The 22,521-nt window shown below is 43.3% G+C and overlaps 1 protein-coding gene across 4 annotated transcripts in view; it reads left to right on the forward strand.

Moving 5' to 3' along the window:
• CARMIL1 (capping protein regulator and myosin 1 linker 1) overlaps window positions 1–22,521 on the forward strand; it is a 376,378-nt gene that overhangs the window by 352,219 nt on the left and 1,638 nt on the right. For all 4 annotated transcript variants that reach the window (XM_040353821.1, XM_040353823.1, XM_040353822.1 and 1 more), the window contains 4 exons: window positions 843–1,308; window positions 10,202–10,262; window positions 13,410–13,616; window positions 18,877–19,017. In XM_040353821.1, the coding sequence (XP_040209755.1) occupies window positions 843–1,308; window positions 10,202–10,262; window positions 13,410–13,616; window positions 18,877–19,017 (875 nt within the window). The remainder of the gene's footprint in view (window positions 1–842; window positions 1,309–10,201; window positions 10,263–13,409; window positions 13,617–18,876; window positions 19,018–22,521) is intronic.

The following is a 22,521-nucleotide window of genomic DNA, read 5'->3' on the forward strand; positions in this document are numbered from 1 at the left end:
TTTGCACAGAGTGGCCCCGATCCATGTCTTTTGGGGTCCCTTGGCGGTGGTCTCTGGTCCTCTCCGCAATTAGCCACCACAGTAATGCGAGAGCATGGTAATTGCGGGCGCGCTCCCGTAATACAGCGAGCGGCCATAGCCGCTCACTGTATCACTCTGCCCCGCCCCTCGTCACTGGATGTGATTGACAGCAGCACCAGCCAATGGCTGCGCTGCTCTCAATCCATCCGCTCTAGCCAATCAGCGGCCAGGCTGAGCGGCGGAGAGGATATCGGGACTTTCGAGGGGTCAGGTAAGTATAACGGGGGCTCGGGGGGGGGGGGAGGGGGGTGCAGCAGCATCAGATGTTTTTTCACCTTAATGCATAGATTGCATTAAGGTGAAAAAACATTTTCCTTTACAACTCCTTTAAGTGGTTAACAAGCCGTAAAAAAGCTTTAAAACAAGCCTGATGTTTTATGTTAAGTTATTGATTCTCAAACATCATGTCTGCTTCTAACATCTTATTCTGTCAGATGTGCGACACTGCTTCTAGAGATCATGCTGCTGACAAATTGCCACAATCGGCGGCAAATCGCTAGGAGGCTGCGCGTTTGTCCCTATGCAATCGCTCACTCTAGCTGAATCAGCAAGCTGTCGCTCCATTGCTAGCTGTAAAGATTTAGCAGCGTTCGAGTCAGCAACGGAGTAACTTATCACTGCATCTGGCTACCGAGGGGGCGATTCCATAGGGACACACAGGCAACCTCTTTCGTGATCCTGCTGCTGGCAATTTGTCTCTAGCGGCAGAATTGTCCATCCGACATTGACCTTCCTAATGATTTTTATCTATCCTTTCATAGGAAACACTCTTTCAAAGGTGCAGACGACAGCAGTGAAGGCGATGAAAAGAAGAGGAGAGAGTCCAGGAAGAGTGGCTTTCTCAATTTAATTAAATCTAGGTCCAAGTCTGAGCGTCCGCAAACTGTTATTGTGTCTGAAGAGCCCCTGTCTCCTAGACCGTCTGTCAAAAGCCCTGCTCCTGACAGTGGCAGAAAAGAGAAAGAGAAAGTAACTGACACCAATGGAGCAGTGAGTTCAAGCGCAAGTGCTGCAAGTAGTGGTCCAAGCAGCAGTACAGAGAGGTCAGAGGAGCTAAAAACCCCAGACTCTATGGAGGAAATTCTACAAATCGATGAAGTCCCTAAAACCGAGCGGGCCGATAGCAAAAGCAGTCCACAAAGTGGAAGGAGATATGGAGTGCAAGTGATGGGGAGCGGGTTGCTAGCAGAGATGAAAGCCAAGCAGGAAAGAAGAGCCGCAAATAAGGTAGGTGCTTTAATGCCGCATAAACACCATCACTTTATGTGATGAAAAAAACGACATTTTCTGTGAAGTAAAAAACGACTTTTTTGAAACTTCAATTTTCAAAGACGAAGTTGCCTACACACCATCGTTTTTCTCACAATGTTCTAGCAAAGCGAGGTTACGTTCCACCACGTTTTTCCATTGAAGCTTGCTTCATAACTAGCTTCTGGGCATGCACGGGTGTAAAAACGTCTTTTTAAACAACGTTTTTTGCTACACATGGTCAATTTCTGTGAAGTAAAAAACGACGTTTTGAAAAACGACACATAAAATTGAAGCATGCTTCAATTTTTTTTGGTAGTTTTTTACAAGACATAAAACGACGTTTTCCCCCACACACGGTCAATTAAAGTGACGTTTTTAAAAACGTCGTTTTTTTTCATCACATAAAGTGATGGTGTGTACGGGGCATTGGAGGCATTCATTTTTAGTATACAGTATGTTCTTCAAAAACCGGGCGCTCGTGAGAGTTGCATTGCGACTTTACAGTGTGACTGTGATGCGACTTTTGATGCAACCTTGATCTGACTTTGTTTTCTGGACCAAAATCACATCAAAATTCAGACCAAAGTAGCGCAGGAACCTTTTCTAAAGATCCAGCGACTTGTGTAGTGTCAGTAGGAATGGCTCTCATAGAAATACTGTATTTATTGGCGTATAACACTCACTTTTTTACCCTGAAAATAGAGGGTAAACTGTGCCTGCGTGTTATACGCAGGAGGCTGTGGAACATTTTTTTCCTGAAACTTCCCTATTAAAGTTAGGGTGCGTGTTATACGCCGATAAATACGGTACATTGAATTTTTCTTGTCCTGTGACTTGGGGTCTCACAAGTTGGATGCCAATTCCTGTAAGTATCAAAGGAGCCTTAAAATGTATTCTTGTTCTTATTTTATCCAAGTGCAAGTAATAACAAAGCTTAGCAATGATCATGCGTTTGCTTGGACAGCTAATAGCAATGCATATTGTATTGTGGAGCATCTGCGGATAATAGAGCATAAATTCCTCCCATCCAACTGTCATTTTTTGAAATGGCATGCCTCCTGCTGAGAATGTACTATAGATTTTTTTTTTCAACCAAATACAGTATTGTGTGTAGTTATAAAAACAGGTATTTTACTACTGCACAGAATAGAACAACAAATTGAAGGACAGATTAAATACATTGGTTCACAATTTATTTCTCTCAACAGAGTTGCATTATTAAAGAATATTAATGGAGTATTATTCCAAGTAATGTATAATTAAAGTTGTTGCCCAACAAACATAGAATATACATGTAGCGCTACCCCAGAAGGAGCCGCTGATTGATTTGGGATCGACCTATTTAAGTTACCCTGGCGTTGTCTAGGGGTGCAATTGCAGAGACAAACAATGAGCGGAGGTCCAGACAGTGAATAAAGGTTTTTTCCAATGCTTTATTTTCCAGGCCAACATCAACATCAATTGGGAAGGACAAAGTTGATGAATAGAAAGAGAGGAAGAACCTTTCAGTATCAGGCCTGGATATCGAATAGAGCAGTCAGTACTGCTCTGCGTAGTACCAATTAGTAACTCGTCGCCACTCCAACTGAGTGGGTAAAGTGCCCCCGGACAGACCCTTTTTTACAGGCCTGGCAGCCGAGACGTCTGGGAGGAACAGGCCTCTCCCGCAGACCCGGCTCGGGCCTCTGCCACAGGCCAATTACAATAACTGAGCTAGATAGATAGATGGAGCGAATCCTCCCAGTAGATTTCTGCATCGGTCACCAGATGACAGCAAACATACCTGTCAGTACTCTGGTCACCGGATCCCCAATTGGTTTGTTCAGGCTCTGTTGGACGACCTGCCTCCGGGTCCTCCTCAAACAGACTCCCCAATCGAACGGCACCCAGCCTGGGATCCTTTCAGTAGAATCGGGAACCCAGCAAGTCGCTGGGGTCCCCTGGTGCCTCCGGGTGAGGTCCCATGTAGTCTGCAATCATGGCCAGGTGGGCCACACCGGCGGGGTCCATGGATGTGCGCACCCTGAAGGTGGATGCCACATCTGGAACCGGGACCCCACGAAGATTTTAGAACACCTGTCACAGGTATACAGGTCACACATGACACCTGTCACAGATATACTCCTCTCCAGCACGCCCCTTGAGGGAAAAACTCCTCTGATTGGCTGCTGGAGAAACTTACTCTGCCAGAACCCCTCTGGCGCCAACTGCTGGCCAGGGATGACATTGCATCCCTGGACCACAGACTGACCCAGTGGACATTTCTGGAATGACAGAAGTCCCACAATTTGAACAAATAGTGAATGGGAGCAAGGTAACTCTCCTATTCCCCACTAACTTTAGCGTAGTGCCCATACTGAAAGTAAGGGGGCGCTACATGCATTTATACATCAAGGTTTGGCTAAGTCCCTTTCTGATCATAGAGTCTTGGATCAGGGTTTAACACTAGTGTATAGTGTACAGGAAACAAAAACAAAGGATCTGAATGATCCTTATATGAAAGTAATAGTGCCAGGTTTGTCATTGCAATAAATCAAACTTGGATTGAATTTAGCCTTAAAGTGGTTGTATAAACCTCAGACATGAAATATGAAGAAAGCATATCCCACTATAGTGTGCACTTGTCTTAAGAGCACTAAGTGTCATTTCTGTCTGATGCTTTATTCCTCTGCTATCAACATAAATCACTTCTGACAAGTTTTCCTGATAACAAGAGAAAAATGGTGACATGGGAGGGACCTCCAGCAGTTTGGCAGCCTCAGTCCTGTTCCTGTGAGCGGTGTGAAAAGGGTGTGTGTCCCTTTTCTCCAATCAGCTCTCAGAGCTCTCCTCACTGAGCGTAATTTCAGCTCCCTACGCCTTTTTTTTTTTTGGAACTATCAGACACGCTTATAAATTCAGCACAGGTGTAGAGAAGAGAGGACTGCCGATAGACAGGTGCAACTTATGTGGGAGCTTTTATTTCATATCTGTGTATTACCTAGGTCCTTCACTGGGTATATGTAAGGGTCTACAACTACTTTAAAGTGTAATTCCACTTTTCCCCCCAAATTGGGGAAAACTAGTACTTTATGTTTGTTACATTTTTAATCAGGGCTGTGGAGTCGGAGTCGGGGGAAATTTTGGGTACCTGGAGTCGGAGTCGGCAAACAATGCACCGACTCCGACTCCGACTCCTACTAAATTTAGATTGGAATTTAAAAAAAAAAAAGCAAGTTTAAATGTCCCAATTCACAAAAAGTTATAATTAATGACTCCGCTACTGTAAGAATAAAGACCAATGCATGCAGTGCCTCACGTAACCGCAAAACAAACACGTTAAGTGACCGTGAAGAAGCATGCTTTTCATGTGCTTCCCTATATGGCACGCAACGCACAATTAGGAGCTGCAATACTTATACTTTCCATAGTGTTGTGTTCTGCTTTTACAGGGAACGCAGCGTCCATGTGTAACCTAGCCTCTCACTAATAAGGGATTAAATAAATATGTTTTTTGCAGGACTAGAGAGTGAGACACTTGTATAAGTGAAGGGAATGGAGGGCCAATAGTTCAAGACTGAAGCTGTAAACCATTGGAAAAACTGCTGTCATTTAGCTAAGGCTATAAAAACTTGTAAAGTCCGATTGTTAGCTTAAACTTTAAACATGACTATGGGATTCTCCTAGGAAAATCATGTTTTAGAATAAATGCCCCTTCCTGGATCCTCCCACTGCCTGATCTTCAGCAGCAGATAAGCACACAAAGGAGAAAGCAGCAGCCCAACTACCTCTCTAAGATTATTTTCAGCCCTAAAAATAATAAAGCCTGACTTAAAGTGGAGTTCCACCCATAAATATAACATTACATCAGTAGTTTTAAAAAAATGTCATTAGTCCTTTACGAAAAAAAAATTTTTTTTTAGATGCCTTCAAAGTGTTGTTGCTAGGTAGAATAGTTAATCTTCCCACTTCCTGCACCTAGGTGCTTAATGCTTCCTAACCTACACCGCACAGACTCCTGGGAATGTAGTGGGTGTAACTTTCCAGGAGTCTGTGCAATCCCCAGTCTCAAAGAATCATGTGACTTGGACAGCACAGGTGCTGAAACCTGATCTGACACTGCTTGTGCAGCACTGAGCATGTGCTAGATCTGCAAGGCTGAAATCCAGGAAGTCATACAGTCTGGCTTCATGATGCCTACACTTAAGATGGCCCCAGTCAATTTCTATTTTATAAAGTGTCTAAATGCTGTAACAACCTAACAAAACGGACCTTAGTTTACAGACTAACTTTACTAGAATACATTAAGCTTGTGTATTACAGGGGTATTTATATTTAAAAAGTGAAATTGTGGCCGGAACTCCGCTTTAAGAGCCTCTATGAAAGAGGATCTGGCAGAGGCAATTCTCTTCCTTAGAACTCTACATTGCATTTATTTGCATTTGCTAAGCCTATAACTACATTTCAAGATTAATATAAACCATTTCTAGGTTTTACAGATTTTGTTTTTGGTTCATTATAGATAAGCTTTGTTTTTGTTCTAAAACAACCAAATAATGTGGTTTGTATTTTTGAACTGGTAAAAATCCTGTTCCTGATGTTTATGCCTGCTGCTACTATCCAGCCACTTGATTGTTTTCATTGTGTTTGTCTTTTGCTTAAACTGTGCAATACAGTAGACTGGTGGCTTCCCAGCCAGTAGTCCTGTGGTAGGTTGTGTTCTTTCCCTCAAGGAATGTATAAAATACATTTGCATATTAATACAGAGGAGTCGGAGTCGGAAGTACATAAAACTGAGGAGTCGGAGTCGGAACATTTATCTACCGACTCCACAGCCCTGTTTTTAATAGTGTCTCTTTGATGTCACAGGGCATTGTACTCCAATTCCAATCCTGGTCAAAGTGACAGGTTCTCTTGGTAGTCCTACTCCCTCCTACTGATAAATATTTTGTGCATGGTTAATGACGTCCTTTCTGGTCCCAAATGACAGTACACAGGCATGCTAATTGGTCACTAAAGCACTGAGCACTGTCCTATGGGAAAAAGGTGCAAGGATCAATGCCCCACTATACCAGGATTGTACCCAGGTATTTCTAATGGTTCTGGCAGGCAACTAGAGAGTTGGGAAAACGTGGCAAAGTATCACAAGCCAGGTGTGTGTGTGTGTGTGTGTGTGTGTGTGTGTGTGTGTGTGTGTGTGTGTGTGTGTCTTGCATGTATAAGGAAGGTAGGGGAAGTAGTGTTATCAGGAGAAGATGTCACTTGGTCCTAAATGTGCGGATTGACCATATTACTTGGCCCCTTGACTGGACTGGCTGTCCAGTCAGGTCTGACTGTCAGTTTTTTAGGCGGACCTGATTGGACCCTACATTGTCCTCTATGGAGCTGCAGATGTCAGAAAACACATGTCTGCTGACACCTGCCGCTATCTGATCCTGTCCACCAAAAACAGATGGATGGTGGTCCAATTCCATCTAAATGCCCCATAGAGGAGAGCAGCACTGTGTCCGCTCTGCATAGCACAGCGACCACGGACCTATCATCCGCCTGATCAGCGGGTATCAGCAGAGAAATCCCGCGCCGAGCAAGCGAATTCCACATAGCGGGGGCGCCTGTGTGAAAGGGGCTGAGCTCAATTTAACCTGTCTGAACTTGCTGGGTTGGAAGAACTAGATGGACAAATGTCTGATATGTACCGTATTTATCGGCGTATAACACGCACCCTAACTTTAGGAGGGAAGTTTCAGGAAAAAAACTTTCCACAGCCCTCTGCGTATAACACGCAGGCACAGTTTACCCTCTATTTTCAGGGTAAAAAAGTGAGTGTTATACGCCAATAAATACAGTAAATGTATTTCATAAGAAGAGGTTGATGGAGGTATATGCATCTGCTTGCACCCAGAGCTTTAATAGACCATTGCAGGATTCCTATTGAGCATTTATCTGCTGTGTTCTTATTATCACATTGCTTTATTTTCATCTTGAAAGATTTAGTCGTTATCAACCGCCACCATCTCTGTCTCCTTGGTACCTGCTGGGAATTAAATTATTTTTCATTATCATGTTTTTTTGTTGGGTGACGTGCCTGCCTGTCTGATCATCATTGTATTAAAAGCCTACATGTACAAGTGAATTAAAGTCTAGAACTTAACTACATCAATTAATAATTCATAGAGGATGCAGATAGTGAGATGGGATGGCTGCTGCTGAAATAACATCTGGTGCTGCAAGGCAATAAACTCTAATTAGAGAGGCAGCAGTGAAGGTTTTTAAGTTCTCTGTCGCCATCTAGTGTTCTGCAAAGTGCAGCTTCTTGTTGCTTCGTTATCAGGGAATGTATTACAAGTGATCACAGGACCATAGCAAGCTGCTTGCCTCCAACAACAACATTTCATCTGTCAAGGTCATCCACTCGGAATGATTTAAATGAAGGTCTTCTTCAAAGGAGACACCCTTTAGCTGACCTTGCAAAATGGAGTCATATGCCATAGCACTTTTTTTGTTTATAGCTACATACACAGTAGATCAGTGCCCACGTTTGGGTCCTTGCCTGCCAACCTGATTTCACAAGACTCAAAATTCCAGGCTTTTTTAAGACCGACAAGATTTTTTTTCTAATTTAAACAAGGGATTGTACCCGCTTATAGCTTATATGTTTGGCTGTGTATCACACGCTTAGAGTGTGCAATTGTGGTAGGGACATCAAACTAAAACCCCTTTCATGGGAGGAATATTTGGGTGTTTTCACCAAAAAAATTGAACATGTTAACATAGATCAATTGAACAATTATTTACAGAACGTCTGCTGTTGATTTGATTAGAAATACATTTTGCTGGGCCAAGCGTGCTGACAGTAATCACACTGTATAGGCCAGAATATCCACAGGACCAGTCCTTTTCTGGCACTTTTTGTTTACATTGTTTACTTTTTGTTTACAATTAAAAATCTGTATTTTGTGCTAGAAAATTACATAGAACACCCAAACATTATATATATATATATATATATATATATATATATATATATATATATATATATATATAATCTCAAGAGACCCTAGAGAATAAAATGGCAGTCTTTGCAATTTTTTATGTCACACAGTATTTGTGCAGTAGTTTTTCAAACCCAATTTTTGGAATAGATTCTAATGCAAAAAACACAATATATAACCCAATTTTTGGTACGATATAAAATATGATGTTATGGCAAGTAAATAGATACCTAACATGTCACGCTTTAAAATTGCACACGCTCGTGGAATGGCGATAAACTATGATACCTAAAAAATCTCCATTACATTACTAAAAATCTCACTATAACGTTTGTAGCAATACCTCGCATGTGTGATGTGAACAGCATTTACATATGTGGGCTTGACTTGCGTATGCGTTTTCTTCTGCGGGCAAGCACGGGATGGGTGCGTTTTTTTCAAAAAAAAATTCCTTATTTATTTTACACTGTCCCTTTTTAATTATTTTATTCTTATTACAAGAAATGTAAACATCCCTTGTGATAGAAATAAGGGATGACAGGTCTTCTTTATAGAGAGATCTGGGGTCTATATGACCCCAAATGTCTCCTTTTACCTTTTTGAAAGCAAAAGATCAGAAAAAAAAAAAACATTGCTCTTATGCATTAACCACCTGCCTACTGGGCACTTTTACCCCCTTTCTGCACAGGCCAATATGTAGCTTTCAACACTGTCACACTGAACCCATATTACATTTTTTCACACAATAAAGCTTTCTTTTGGTGGTATTTAATTTTTGCTAAACAAAAAAATACCAAAATAATAAAACAAATTGTTTTATAGTTTATTAAAATTTTTTGCAAACAGGTAATTTTTCTCCTTCACTGATGTGCTCTGATGAGGCAGTACTGATTGGGCACTGATAGGCAGCAGTAATAGGCAGCACTGATAGGTGACACTGATGAGGAGGCACCTATTATCAGTGTCGATGTCCCTTTAACAAAAGCCGGTTACGATCTATCCTTCTCTCTTCACGCTGTCAGCGTGAGGAAAGAAAAGCCGATAACTGGTTTGTGTTGACATCTGTGATTTACTGTCATCGAACACAGTTGATCGTGTGGTAAAGGGCTGCTTTGATTGGCCCTTTACCCTGATCTGTGATCAGCTGAGTTCCAAGTACTCGGCAATTACAGAACGCGCTGCCATCATGGCACAGGAAAGCTCAATCACGGGAGGCCGTCAATAGGCACCCTCCCAGTAAAGTAAGCACACACTGTAGCCATTATTCAGGTATAGGGTGGGAAGGGGTTAAAAAATTGTTTACTTTCACCTTTGACCGGAAGTGATGTCATGACATTGCTCCTCCTAGGTCATAAAGGTGATCAGGCGATCTGTCCTCTCTTCACCTATGGCCAGTCGCGCAAATCGTCAGATCGTTTCTTGGCCCCTCCCACTGCTTCTAAAACCAATCCAGCGGCTAATCAGCCACTGGGAACACTTTTATGAAAAAAAAGAATCGCCAGTTTAAAAAAAAAAATACTGGGTTATGGCTGATGGCTTCAGCCATAACCCCGGTAAACTACTTCAAAGACGTAACGTGTATATATACGCATTGTGGTCTTGAAGTGGATATATTCAGTGCAGGACGATGTCTGCAGGTTCTGATGCCATATGTTGATTTTTACATGGCAAACCTTCTGCTAAGTGCCATTTTTATTGCCTGATATTGCATACATACTTCATAATACCAGACTAACACTGGTCATGCTATGCTTGTATGTATATTTGTCAGGTACAAGGCAAGAAACTTGATGATTATATCACAACTGGACCCAGTATTCGGTACAAATGTGCCCCAACGTTGGCAGCGACTACATGATAATCCAAGTTTATGTAATTTGTACATTTTTGTTTTACAGAAACTTGGTAGCGATACCAAAAACTCTATAGATGTGGAGAAATCAGAAGGAAGTGGAACAGGTTTGTTTGATTCTATTGATTTTCCACAGCTGAAAATACGAACATGCACAGCGAACTGTCAGTTCCTACTATTAGTCTCTGATATACCAAATTACAATATTGTCTCCAAAAATTGAAAATCTGATATTGAACAGGCAAACTGGGATTCACCGACTCTCATGAATTTGCATGTACTAGTTGACTTGATCTGCAGCAAATCACACATATCACGAATTCTTCCAACTGGAATTTATCTTTCATCTGTTCTACCATGAACTGGGAAAATTGGTGCATGTGTATTCAAGTGCTTGTGCAATGTCAGATGCACTGATCAGTTGGTGAACATTTAAACTGATTAGCATTACTCATCACATTATTACTTATACAAGAATTTATGATTTAAAGTTGTACATTTAGATTTTTTTTTTAACACAAAAGCTAGCCTGTGACTTTTTATGCATTCCTCATATGCGTACACAATTTATATAAAAAGTTATTTTGATATCACAGATTTAAAACGAGGTGTGCATACAGATTTATATAAAAACATCCTTTGCCCCTGACGCGTTTTGAATTTATTTTCTTTCTCGGGGGAGAAGAGCCTTCACACTATAAGGAATACATGACAAAGTGAATATTCTATAATTTTACCCATACAATGTGAATATTGCGTCATTAAACTTACAACTCCAGAGCGACTATAAGGTATATCAGCCAAAAACAAGGGAAAACCTGACAAGCCACCAATCAAACTGTATGTGTAAACAATGAAATAAAATACTCCATCCCCAGATGTATATATTTTTTGCTCTATTGTAGATCATTATTTGAGGAGAACAGTGTCCCTTTAATATAAGAACACTTCTTATCTCTAACCCCAGACCTTGGAGGTATTTTTGAACATTTACATGTCTTTACTAATATTTTATTTTTATTTATTTTTTGTAGTATGTACCCATTAGTTATAGAATACAGTGGAACCTCGGATTGCGAGAAACGTGGTTAACAAGCGTTTCGCAATACGAGCACTGTTTCTTGAAAAAACCTAACTCGGTTTGCGAGTGTTGTGTCATAATACGAGCAGGATTCAGGCCAAAGCGGTGTGCAATACCGCATTTGGCCTGAGGTGGGGGAGGGGGCGCCGGAGCCATTCGTAAAGACTAATGCCGCGTACACACCATCACTTTATGTGATGAAAAAAAAACGACATTTTCTGTGAAGTAAAAAACAACATTTTTGAAACTTCAATTTTCAAAAACGACGTTGCCTACACACCATCGTTTTTTCACAATGCTCTAGCAAAGCGAGGTTACGTTCACCACTTTTTTCCATTGAAGCTCGCTTCATAATTAGCTTCTGGGCATGCGCGGGTTTAAAAACGTTGTTTTAAACATCGTTTTTTGCTACACACGGTAAATTTAACGACGTTTTGAAAACGACGTTTTGAAAATCGACACAAAAAATTGAAGCATGCTTCAATTTTTTTTTGGCGTTTTTCACAAGACATAAAACAACAAGACAGAAAACAATGGGTCATTTAAATTGACGTTTTTAAAAACGTCGTTTTTTTTCATCACATAAAGTGATGGTGTGTACGCGGCATTAGAAATACTATATTCCCGAGCCTTTCCAAGGTTTGCCGAGGTCAGCCGAACTGTCCTTGGGCCTTTCCGGCTGTTTCCGAGGCTCTCCATTGAAGTCAATGTGGAACTAATTATTTTCATTTCCAATGACTTCAATGGGGAAACTCGCTTTGATATGCGAGTACTTTGGATTACAAGCATTCTCCTGGAATGGATTATGCTCGTAATTTGAGGTTCCACTGTAATTTGAATATAGACTTTTTTTTTTACTGTTTTGATGGGCTATTGTAATTATGTGTTTTGGCAACTCTATTGATGGAGGTTTGTGCATGTGTTTTTCTCTGGGGGTGGAGTATTTAGTTTCGGTGCTTACAGATACAGGGGCAGATTCACAAAGATCTGCCCCGGCGCAGCGTATCTGAGATACGCTACGCCGCCGTAACTTACTTTTTTTGGTTTGAATCCTGGAAGAATTTGCGCCGTAAGTTACGGCGGCATAGTGTATCTCTCGCCGCGTAACGAAATGAAGCGCGTCCCTGCGCCGAACGAACTGCGCATGCGCCGTCCCTAAATTTCCCGCCGTGCATTGCGCTAAATGATGTCGCAAGGACGTCCTTGTTTTCACGTGGACCTAAATTACGTCCATCCCGATTCACGGACGACTTGCGCAAACGAAAAAAAAAAAATCAAATTAAACGCGGGAACGACGGCCATACTTAACATAGCAGATTTAACTATACGCCACCAAACAGCAGCTTTAACTATACACCGGAAAAAGCCGACTAGAGGCAACGTAAAAGAATGCGACGGCCGCTCGTACGTTCGCGGATCGTCGGAAATAGCTAATTTGCATACTCGACGCAGATTACGACGGGAACGCCACCCAGCGGACGCCGAAGAATTGCATCTTAGATCCGAAGGCGTACGCCTGTCGGATCTAACCCAGATGCCGTCGTATCTTGTTTTGAGGATTCAAAACAAAGAAACGACGCAGGAAATTTAAAAGTACGCCGGCGTATCAGTAGATACGCCGGCGTACTCGCTTTGTGGATCTGCCCCACAGTTTTGATTGTGTCTGTACACTCTTTACTTATACATATATTTTTTTCATAGTTTTGGAGTCCCTAGGTCCTTGTGGCACTTAGGCCTGTGGGGTCCAGTATAGGGATTGCACCTCATACCCTTTGAATACAGGTTTTCATTTGTTTTTGGCTGACATATCCTATGATCACTCTGAAATTGTAAGTTTAGTGACGTGATGTTCGCATTATGTGGATTCAATTGTAGAATATACACGGCAAGTTAAAAATGTGTCTTGTCTTCCTTATAGTGTAAACAAAGTCTCTATGAGGAAAAAAAATATTTGAAACGTGTCAGGATTGCAGGGAGGCTTGATGAGTGTAGAGTTTGTCAGCTTGTGTGCCCAAATGGGTTGAGCAAATTATTATTAAAATATGTTCTACTTCACAATGTATGCCAGACAATATTTGCTTACACGTTCATTTCCTTTGTCTCATGTCTACCTTGGTTAAGGTTTAACAGAATTATTTTGAGTAAAGAATGTATTTATGAATAACTTTTGCAGGAAGTAAATTCCCTATGACGAGAGGGGATTCTACCAACTCATCCCCAGAAAAAAGTGCCAAAAGTGAAGTCAAACCAGAGGCCAGTGTACGGTCCAAGAGTTCCTCTAGTACACCAACTAGTCCAAAGCCACCTCTTCAGTCATCCAAGCCTTCTTTGACAGTGCGTCCGACTGTGCCTCTGAAGCCCAGAAGTAGTTCCCGCACTGGTAAGCCAGTTACCTATAACAAATGGCAAACAAAACTTTCGTTATCGTACATGACGGGACACAAAACCACCATATTGTTACTTAGTCATAGGATTATGCGCCACCTACAGGCAAGTCCTCCCCTATATAACCCCTCCCATATAAGAAGTACCTCAGTTTCTTGGCCAGTGTCTAAAGGTGATGGCCACTGATGTGCAGCTCTTTGCACAAAACACAGAGGCTCAGATAGTTCCAGCAGGGATTAATAGATCGGTAATATCCAGATCTGTTAGACCCCTTTCACGCTGAGCGGACCATAGCGTCAGCGGTAAAACGCTAATATTTTTACCGCCGACGCTATGGGTGGATTTGCGGTGCATTACTGCCGCTACGGGGCGCATTTAACCCTGCTAGTGGCCGAGAAAGGATTAAAACAGAAGCAGCGCATTGCGGGCAGTGTAGCTGCGCTGTCGCATTGATTTCAATGGGCAGCAGCGGTGGAGGAGCGGTATACGTAACCTCTCCAAAGATGTGGCTAGCAGGACTTTTTTTTACCATCCTGTTAGTGCAATGCTCCAGTGTGAAAGCCCTCAGGCTTTCACACTGGAGACAATGGAGCAGCTTTTTAAGGACGGATTGCGGGCGCTATTTTTAACGCTATAGCGCCTGCAGTGTGAAAGGGGTCTTGCTGTAGCTGTTACGTACAAATAGGTGGTACATGGACCCACTGCAATGAAGGAAGTCTGGACACAGGGACTGTCTGTAATGTGACGTCTTGGAGCTGGACCCCAAGAAAGGGGAATCGAGTCTCTAAAGGTCGGGTATGACAATGTTTACCATGATAGGTGAAGATTGAACCTTTGATTTGTAAGTCTAGATCTTGCAGCTGGAATGGTGACTGCCTCTGTAAGCATTCTGTACCTGATTACTAGGGATGATATTCGGCTTCTTCCAAAGGTTTTTAGCTGCCTGTAGAGCGTGTCCCTTCTCTTTCTCTCCACTAAGGGAGATGGTGCAATGGCATGAACAGGCTGCATTTTACATTGGTGCTTTAATTTGTATTGAGCACATTAATTAAGAATGCCGGCCATCATTTTTTTCTCTGAGAATGGCGGGACTGCCAGCAGTTCGAAGCGGTGCAACGGGTTGGTGTGCATCCGTCCCTGTTCATGAGCGCAAGCACGCCATGATAACATCAGAGACTGGGCTTTGTGGTGGCTGTGTTTTGTAATCATGCATGTACTGGCCGCTATAACGGAGAAGCATAGCTAAGCCAGGCACGCTCTGACATTTCGGGACATAGGACAAGCTCTACAGCCTTGATGGCAGATCACATAAGTACTCCTAATGAGGAAGGGCACTAGCAGCTGGAATCTCCTAGGTAACCTGTTTGTCCATGTACAGGATCTGCTGATTCAGGATTGCCAAGTCCTGTTCAGGTCAGCAGGTGATATGTCTTCCACATGGAGCAGCTGGGCGAGGGGTAGTGCCTCTGTCAGGTCAAGAGGATTGTAGACTGGGTCCCTCATCATCAGTATCCCTTGAAATTACTATGGTTTCAGGCATTTCTGAACTTTTTCAGTTGTTGTGGCTACTTCCAGGACACCAGCTTCTGTATTTAGGAGGCGATCTTATCCACTTCCCTCTCCTTGTTTGAAAAAGCAAAGGCTGAATGCTGAGGTAGATGATGGGGGACCTGGGCATAGGGAAGCAGAAGATTTCTCAGCTAAGGGTTCTGCACTGAGGAAACTCGGGTCAAGTTTTAGTCCAGATCCAGAATGATATCATAAGTTCATTACCCAAAATGGTCCAATCTGAGTTAGATTTCCACTTCTGGGGTCTGCGTCTTTGAGATGTCATCCCTGGGTTCTTGACAGTTGTCATAAAGGTCCCGTGTTCTCCTTTGCACCCTTGTCTATGGGAGCTAATGCACACAAGTAGGGCTCTCCCTGAAGAAATTTGTGTACTTGTCTCAATTACGTGTAATTTCTGTCTGCTGCTTTGTTCCTCTGCTATCAGCATAAATCACTTCTGACAAGTTTTCCTGGCACCAAGAGAAAAATGGTGACCGGAGAGGGACCTCCAGCTGATTGACAGCCTCACTTCTGTTCCTGTGTGAATGGGGTGTGTCCCTTCCCTCCAATCAGCTGTCAAAGCTCTCCTCACTGAGCTCTGCAGAGTGTGACTTCAGCTCTCCACCCCCTTTTTTTTTTGAACGCTCAGACAAGCTTTATAGATTCTGGAATTTATACAGATGTAGAGAAGATAAGACTGCAGATAAACAGGTACAACTTATGTAGGAGAATTTGTTTCATCTTTATGTATCGAGTCCAGTTAACTTATTGGGTCTAGGTTTTTTTGTTTTTTTTTTAAATAACAAACATCTCATACTTACCTGCTCTGTGCAAGGGTTTTGCACAGAGTGGCCCTGATCCTCCTTTTCTGGGGTCCCTCGGCTGCGCTCATGGCTCCTTATCTTCGGCGAGTGCCCCCACGGAGAGTCAATTTCCATAGGGGCACTCTCGAGTCCTACTGCTGCGTCCATTGACACAGACTGCAGGACTCGGCCCCGCCCCGGCTTCTGTGTCACTGGATTTGATTGACAGCAGCGGGAGCCAATGGCCCCTGCTGCTATCAATCTATTCAATGAGGACCTCAGACATGGGCTGAAGCTGCTGGGCTTGTGCTCGTCGCTAGAACGATCTGGTTCAGGTAAGAAAAAGGGGGCTTTGGAGGGCAGCTGCAGCACAGAAGATTTTTTACCTTCATGCATAGACTTTACAACTCCTTTTGTTTATTTCATTCCTGGTTTCCACCACCTCATTCATGCAAAGCTGGCAGACTCTAACATATCCCCACTGTATTTAAAAAAAAAAAAAAACTTTTGGCTATAGCTGAGCTTAAGGCCCCTTTCACACTGGGGCGGGAGGCGCGTGGTGGCGGTATAGCGCCGCTAAAAATAGCGGCGCTATACCGTCGGAATTGCCACAGGATTCGGCTGCTAGCAGTGCGGTATTAACCCCCGCTAGCGGCCGATATAGTGTTAATACTGCCCGCAATGCGCCTCTGCAGAGGTGCATTGTGGGCGGTATTACCGCAGTTTCCCATTGTTTTAAATGGGAAGGAGCGGTATACATACATACCGCTCCTCTCACCGCTCCAAAGATGCTGCTTGCAGGAGATTTTTTTTTCTCCTGCCATCGCCTCAGTGTGAAAGCCCTCTGAGTTTTTCAGGTGGTATTTAGGCGCGATTTTTAGCGCTGTGTGAAAGGGGCCTTAACCGTTTATTTGTTTGGCTGGAGTTTTCCTTTAAAACTACACTTGTATGGAACAGATTTAAAAAAAAAAAAATATGAGAGAATCACTTCAGGTCAGTGTTGTAATGCTTCCATGTAGATTTTGGTCTCCACTGATTTTGGATGGTCAGAAGAATAAGAAACTTCTAGCCATTCTGCATTGCTTTACTTTGCCTAAATAATGAATTATTGATGGTTATACATTGAAGGTACCCCCCTGCACCTTCTGTGTATGGGCAGAAAAATTTCATGTGCATTTTGCATCCCCACTCATGTCATTGTCTCCAGGTCCTGCATTAGAGGAAGTGCTCTTAGGTTTTCTGCATGGCAGTAAGAATTATGTGGTATGATGAAAATTCTGGGTGTAGGATAAACAGATCTATCCATGTACTTTTCTCTGAAAATAAGACCTACCCCGAAAAAAGACCTAGCATATATAAAATAAGCCCTAGTTAAAAATTCTTGTAAAATCCTATAATCCACTCTATTACTTTAGTATATAATGTACAATGTGTGTGTTTCTGTAATATGAATGTTAGGAAGAGAGCTCTGTCGAGTCACAGAAGCGCAGAGCGGCGCTATAACAAAGGTATTTGGCACAATTACCGTATTTATCGGCGTATAACACACACTTGTTTCCCCTTAAAATCAGGGGAAAATCGCGTGTGTGTGTTATACGCCGATCCCCGCTGTCTCTGAGGGGAAGAGGAGAGAGCGCTGTTGAATTACATAGAGCCGTGATCTCCTTCCTGTGTATCCAGCGCTCCGTCACGCACAGCCACGCCTCCTGGCTCCGCATTGGACCACTGTACTGTCTATCATATGAGTGCCGGGTACACAGGAAGGCTCTATGTAATTCAGTGGCGCTCGCTCCCCCTCTTCCCTCGGAGACAGCAGGGATGATCTGACAATAAAAGGTGAGACTGCAGATGGGCACTGGACAGGCAGGGCATTTTGACAAATGTATAGACTGTAAGATGGGCACTAATCAGGCTACAGTGAGGAGCAATGTTGCAGATGGGCACAGATCAGGCTGCATTGAGGCTGCAGATGGGCACAGATCAGGCTGCACTGAAGCTGTTGATGGACACAGATCTGGCTGCATTGAGGCTGCATATGAGCACAGATCAGGCTGCACTGAAGCTGTTGATGGACACAGATCTGGCTGCATTGAGGCTGCAAATGGGCACAGATCTGGCTGCATTGAGGCTGCAGATGGGCACAGATCAGGCTGCATTGAGGCTGCAGATGGGCACAGATCAGGCTGCATTGAGGCTGCAGATGGGCACAGATCAGGCTGCATTGAGGCTGCAGATGGGCACAGATCAGGCTGCATTGAGGCTGCAGATGGGCACAGATCAGGCTGTATTGAGGCTGCAGATGGGCACAGATCAGGCTGCATTGAGACTGCAGATGGGCACAGATCAGGCTGCATTGAGACTGCAGATGGGCACAGATCAGGCTGCATTGGTGCTCGGATACCATCATTTTGCTTCAAAGTGGTTTATTAAAAAAAAAAAAAAACATTTTTTTTGCTGAAACTTCCCTCTTAAATTGGGGTGCGTGTTATACGCCGATAAATATGGTATATTACAGAAACACACATTATACATTATATACTGTAATAGAGTGGATTATCGGATTTTTCAAGCTTATAACTCAGTTCACACTGGGGATTCCTGTCAGGCAGGGAGGGAGAGGGAAGAGAAGAGGGCACATTACATGGTAAGACCTACCCTGAAAATAAGCCATACTGTGTCTTTTGTTGCCAAAATGAATATAAGACCCAGGCTTATTTTGGGGGAAACACGGTATATAGATGTGGGAATGCATCAGCTAGTTATATTTAGGCTTGACCGACAATATTTCTGTACCTTTTTAAAAATCTGTATGCTAAGAAAAAAACGTAGAGTTTGCTCCTCTCCTAATCAGACTCCACCATAATTCACACCATGACCTGTGTTTTGTGTTTTTCATATTAATAGAAGACATTCCTGATTCTCCGTCTGGGCCATGTTCCCCCAAAACTACAGTCCTGCCTTCAGCACTAAAGAGGGTCCCATCTGAAAAGGACAGAGACGGCCAGAGCAGCCCACAGCCATCTCCTCGACCCGTTACAGAGGAAGGTAAGGAGAACGGTATCTTTATTTATTTTTGTCTTTACATTCATTTCAAAAGACCCCCCTTGAATGTTCAAAGCATTGTGTGTTTACTGTAGCTGAAACTTGATTTAAAAGCAACATTCACTCCCATGTCACCCACAGCTTCAAGCTGACATCAAACAGATGCTAAATATGAGTACGTAATCAGTTTAGGGTATACACAGCAGCTTTCATTTTCTTGTGCATTCTAAAAATCATAGAAAAAAAAGTCAATTACCATTTTTTTTAGCACTCAAGTTCCAGACAGAATGATACACTGACAGTCTGCAGGAGCTTGAGATTGTTTTACAGATTCCTAATAAAAAATACACCTTTTACCCGCAAAACGATGCAGCTGAACAGTTGTGGACAGATTCAGTTTCCATGCCAGCTGTAATTATTATTATTATTTTTTTTTAAAGGTGAACATATCCTCTAATTCTGGGTTGTTTGCAATGTTGCTGCTTGGGGGCTCAAAATGTGTCTTTGGAAGTATTCTTTTCAGGCACATGGTGGCGCACTAAGCACTGAATTCCAGTGTGTTGCCCACTTTAAACACACGAGTAAGCTTCGGTATCTCATGGCTGTAAATACATGCAATGTTTTGTATAATGATTGTATAACTGTACAAATATTGTAGAGGGTGCCAATTTTACAGCTGGCATGAAAACTCTGAATCTGTCCACAACTGTTCAGCTGCTAAAGCTTGGGTTATTGGCAGATTTAAGGATGGTTCAAGTATATTACAGACAAGCATTTTGTATAGGAAAAGATCTATTAGAAAATGTATTTGCTTTGAAATTACTGCGATTCCAGAACTTGGAGACACTGGCCCGGATTCAGAGAGAAGATACAACGACGTATCTCCGGATACGCCGTCGTAACTCTGAGTTGCGGGGTCGTATCTATGCGACTGATTCATAGAATCAGTTACGCATAGATTTCCCTAAGATCCGACCGGCGTAAGTGTCTTACACCGTCGTATCTTAGGCTGCATATTTACGCTGGCCGCTAGGTGGCGCTTCCGTATATTTACACGAGGAATATGCAAATTAGGTAGATACGCCGATTCAGAAACGTACGTCCGCCCGGCGCATTTTTTTACGTCGTTTACGTTAGGCTTTTTTCCGACGTAAAGTTACCCCTGCTATATGAGGGGTATCCTATGTTAAGTATGGACGTCGTTCCCGCGTCGAATTTTGAAAATTTTACGTTGATTGCGTAAGTCGTTCGCGAATAGGGCTGTACACAAGTTACGTTCACGTCTAAAGCATTGACGATTTGCGGCATAATTTCGAGCATGCGCACTGGGATTCTTTCATGAACGGCGCATGCGCCGTTCATAAAAAAAACGTCAAATACGTGGAGTCACACTACATTTATATAAAACACGCCCACATCATCCACATTTGAATTAGGCGGGCTTACGCCGGACCACATACGTTACACCGACGTAACTTAGGGCGCAAGTTCTTTCTGAATACGGAACTTGCGCCCTAATTTACGGCGGCGTAACGTATCTGAGATACGTTACGCCCGCCGAGAGATAGGCAGATCTCTCTGAATCCGGGCCACTGAAACTAAAAAAAGAGTGGATTACTGAAACAAATTTTATACTAAACAAATATAAAGGTACTTATGTACAAGGTCTGTATTAGTAATTTTCAGTTTTGCATCAGAGAGTTTTGTTGGTGGGTAAAAGCATCTATTTCCTCTGTGCAAAAAAAAATAACTGATATGTTGCTTGGAAACTTTGATCCAATTCCTTGCTGCTCTCAGGTGGTGATGACAGACTTTGTAAAGGACTGGAGCCCTTTTGTATGAAAAATATAGAAAGTCTAAAATGAATGTGTCCTGAAATATATGCTATGTTGTCAAAAGTATTGGGACGCCTGCCCTTACACACACACATGAGTTTTACTCCGTTGGGTTCAGTATTGAGTTTGCCCATCCATTGCAGCTATAACAGCTTCAACTCTGTTGGGAAGGTTGTCCACAAGGTTTAGGAGTGTGTCTATGGGAAGTTGTGACCATTCTTTCAGAAGTGCATTTGTAAGGTCAGGCACTGTTGTTGGACAAGAAGGCCTGACCCGCAGTCTCCGCTCCAATTCATCCCAAAGGTTTTCTAGCACAGGCCAGTCAATTTCCTCCACCGTAAACTCATCCATGTCTTTATGGACCTTTCTTTGTGCACTGATGTGCAGTAATGTTGGAACAGGAAGGGGCCATCCCCAAACTGTTCCCACAAAGTTAGGAGCATGAAATTGTCTAAAATGTCTTGGTATGCTGATACCTTAAGGCCTTGTACACACGGTCGGACCAAACCGATGAGAATGAACCGAAGTTCAGTTTCATCGGACCAAACCGACTGTGTGTATAGGCCATCGGTCTGTTTTCCTTCGGTCCAAAATTTTAAAACATGCTTTAAATTCGAACCGATGGCCCGCTGCCCGATCGGTCCAAACCGATCTTTTAGTACAGAAAAGCATCGGTTCAAAACCCGCGCATGCTCAGAATCAAGTCGACGCATGCTTGGAAGCATTGAACTTTGTTTTATATTTAGCACGTCGTGTGTTTGACGTCACCGCATTCTGACCCGATCGGATTTTGGACTGACTGACTTCAGAGGTGAACCGATGAAAACGGTCCGACGGACCAGTCACATTGGTTTGGTCCGACCGTGTGTACAAGGCCTAAGAGTTCACTGGAACTAAGAGGCCCAACCCCTGAAAAACAACCCCACACCACAATCCCCCTCCACCAAATGATTTGGACCAGTGCACAAAACAAGGTCCATAAAGACATGGATGAGCGAGTTCGGGGTGGAGGAACTTGACTGGCCTGCACAGAGTCCCGACCTCAACTCGATAGAACACCTTTGGGATGAATTGGAGTGGACACTGCAAGCCAGCCAGGCCTTCTCATCCAATATTAGTGCCTGACCTCACAAATGCGCTTCTGGAAGAATGGTCGAACATTCCCATAGATACACTCCTAAACTTGAGGACAGCCTTCCCAGAAGACTTGAAGCTGTTATAGCTGCAATGGGTGGGCCAACTCAATACTGAACCCTACGGACTAAGACTGGGATGCCAGTAATATGTATGTGCATGTAAAGGCAGGCGTCACAATACTTTGACAATATAGTGTACCGTATTTATCTGGGTATTGCGCGCTCCGGCGTATAGCGCGCACCCCTAAAGTGGACCCGCATTCCTGTGGAAAAAAGATTTTTGTACTTAGTTTTGGTGTCTTGTGCGGCGTCCATCGGCGGCCTCGTCGGGTCCGTCTGCGGCTTCGGGTGTCCTCTTCATCGGGTCCGGCGTCCTTCTGCGGCGTCCTCCCCGCTCGTTTCCCGCGCAGAGTTTGAATACTTCGCCGGCATATACCGAGCGCAGTACACTCGTGTATAGTCAGGCAGGTTTGGCTCCTCTCGCGCTCAGGTCCTGTACGTCCAGGACGTGAGCGCGAGAGGAGCCGAGACTTGCC

Source organism: Rana temporaria, chromosome 5 (genome assembly GCF_905171775.1).
Source record: "Rana temporaria chromosome 5, aRanTem1.1, whole genome shotgun sequence".
Classification (NCBI taxonomy): Eukaryota; Metazoa; Chordata; class Amphibia; order Anura; family Ranidae; genus Rana; species Rana temporaria.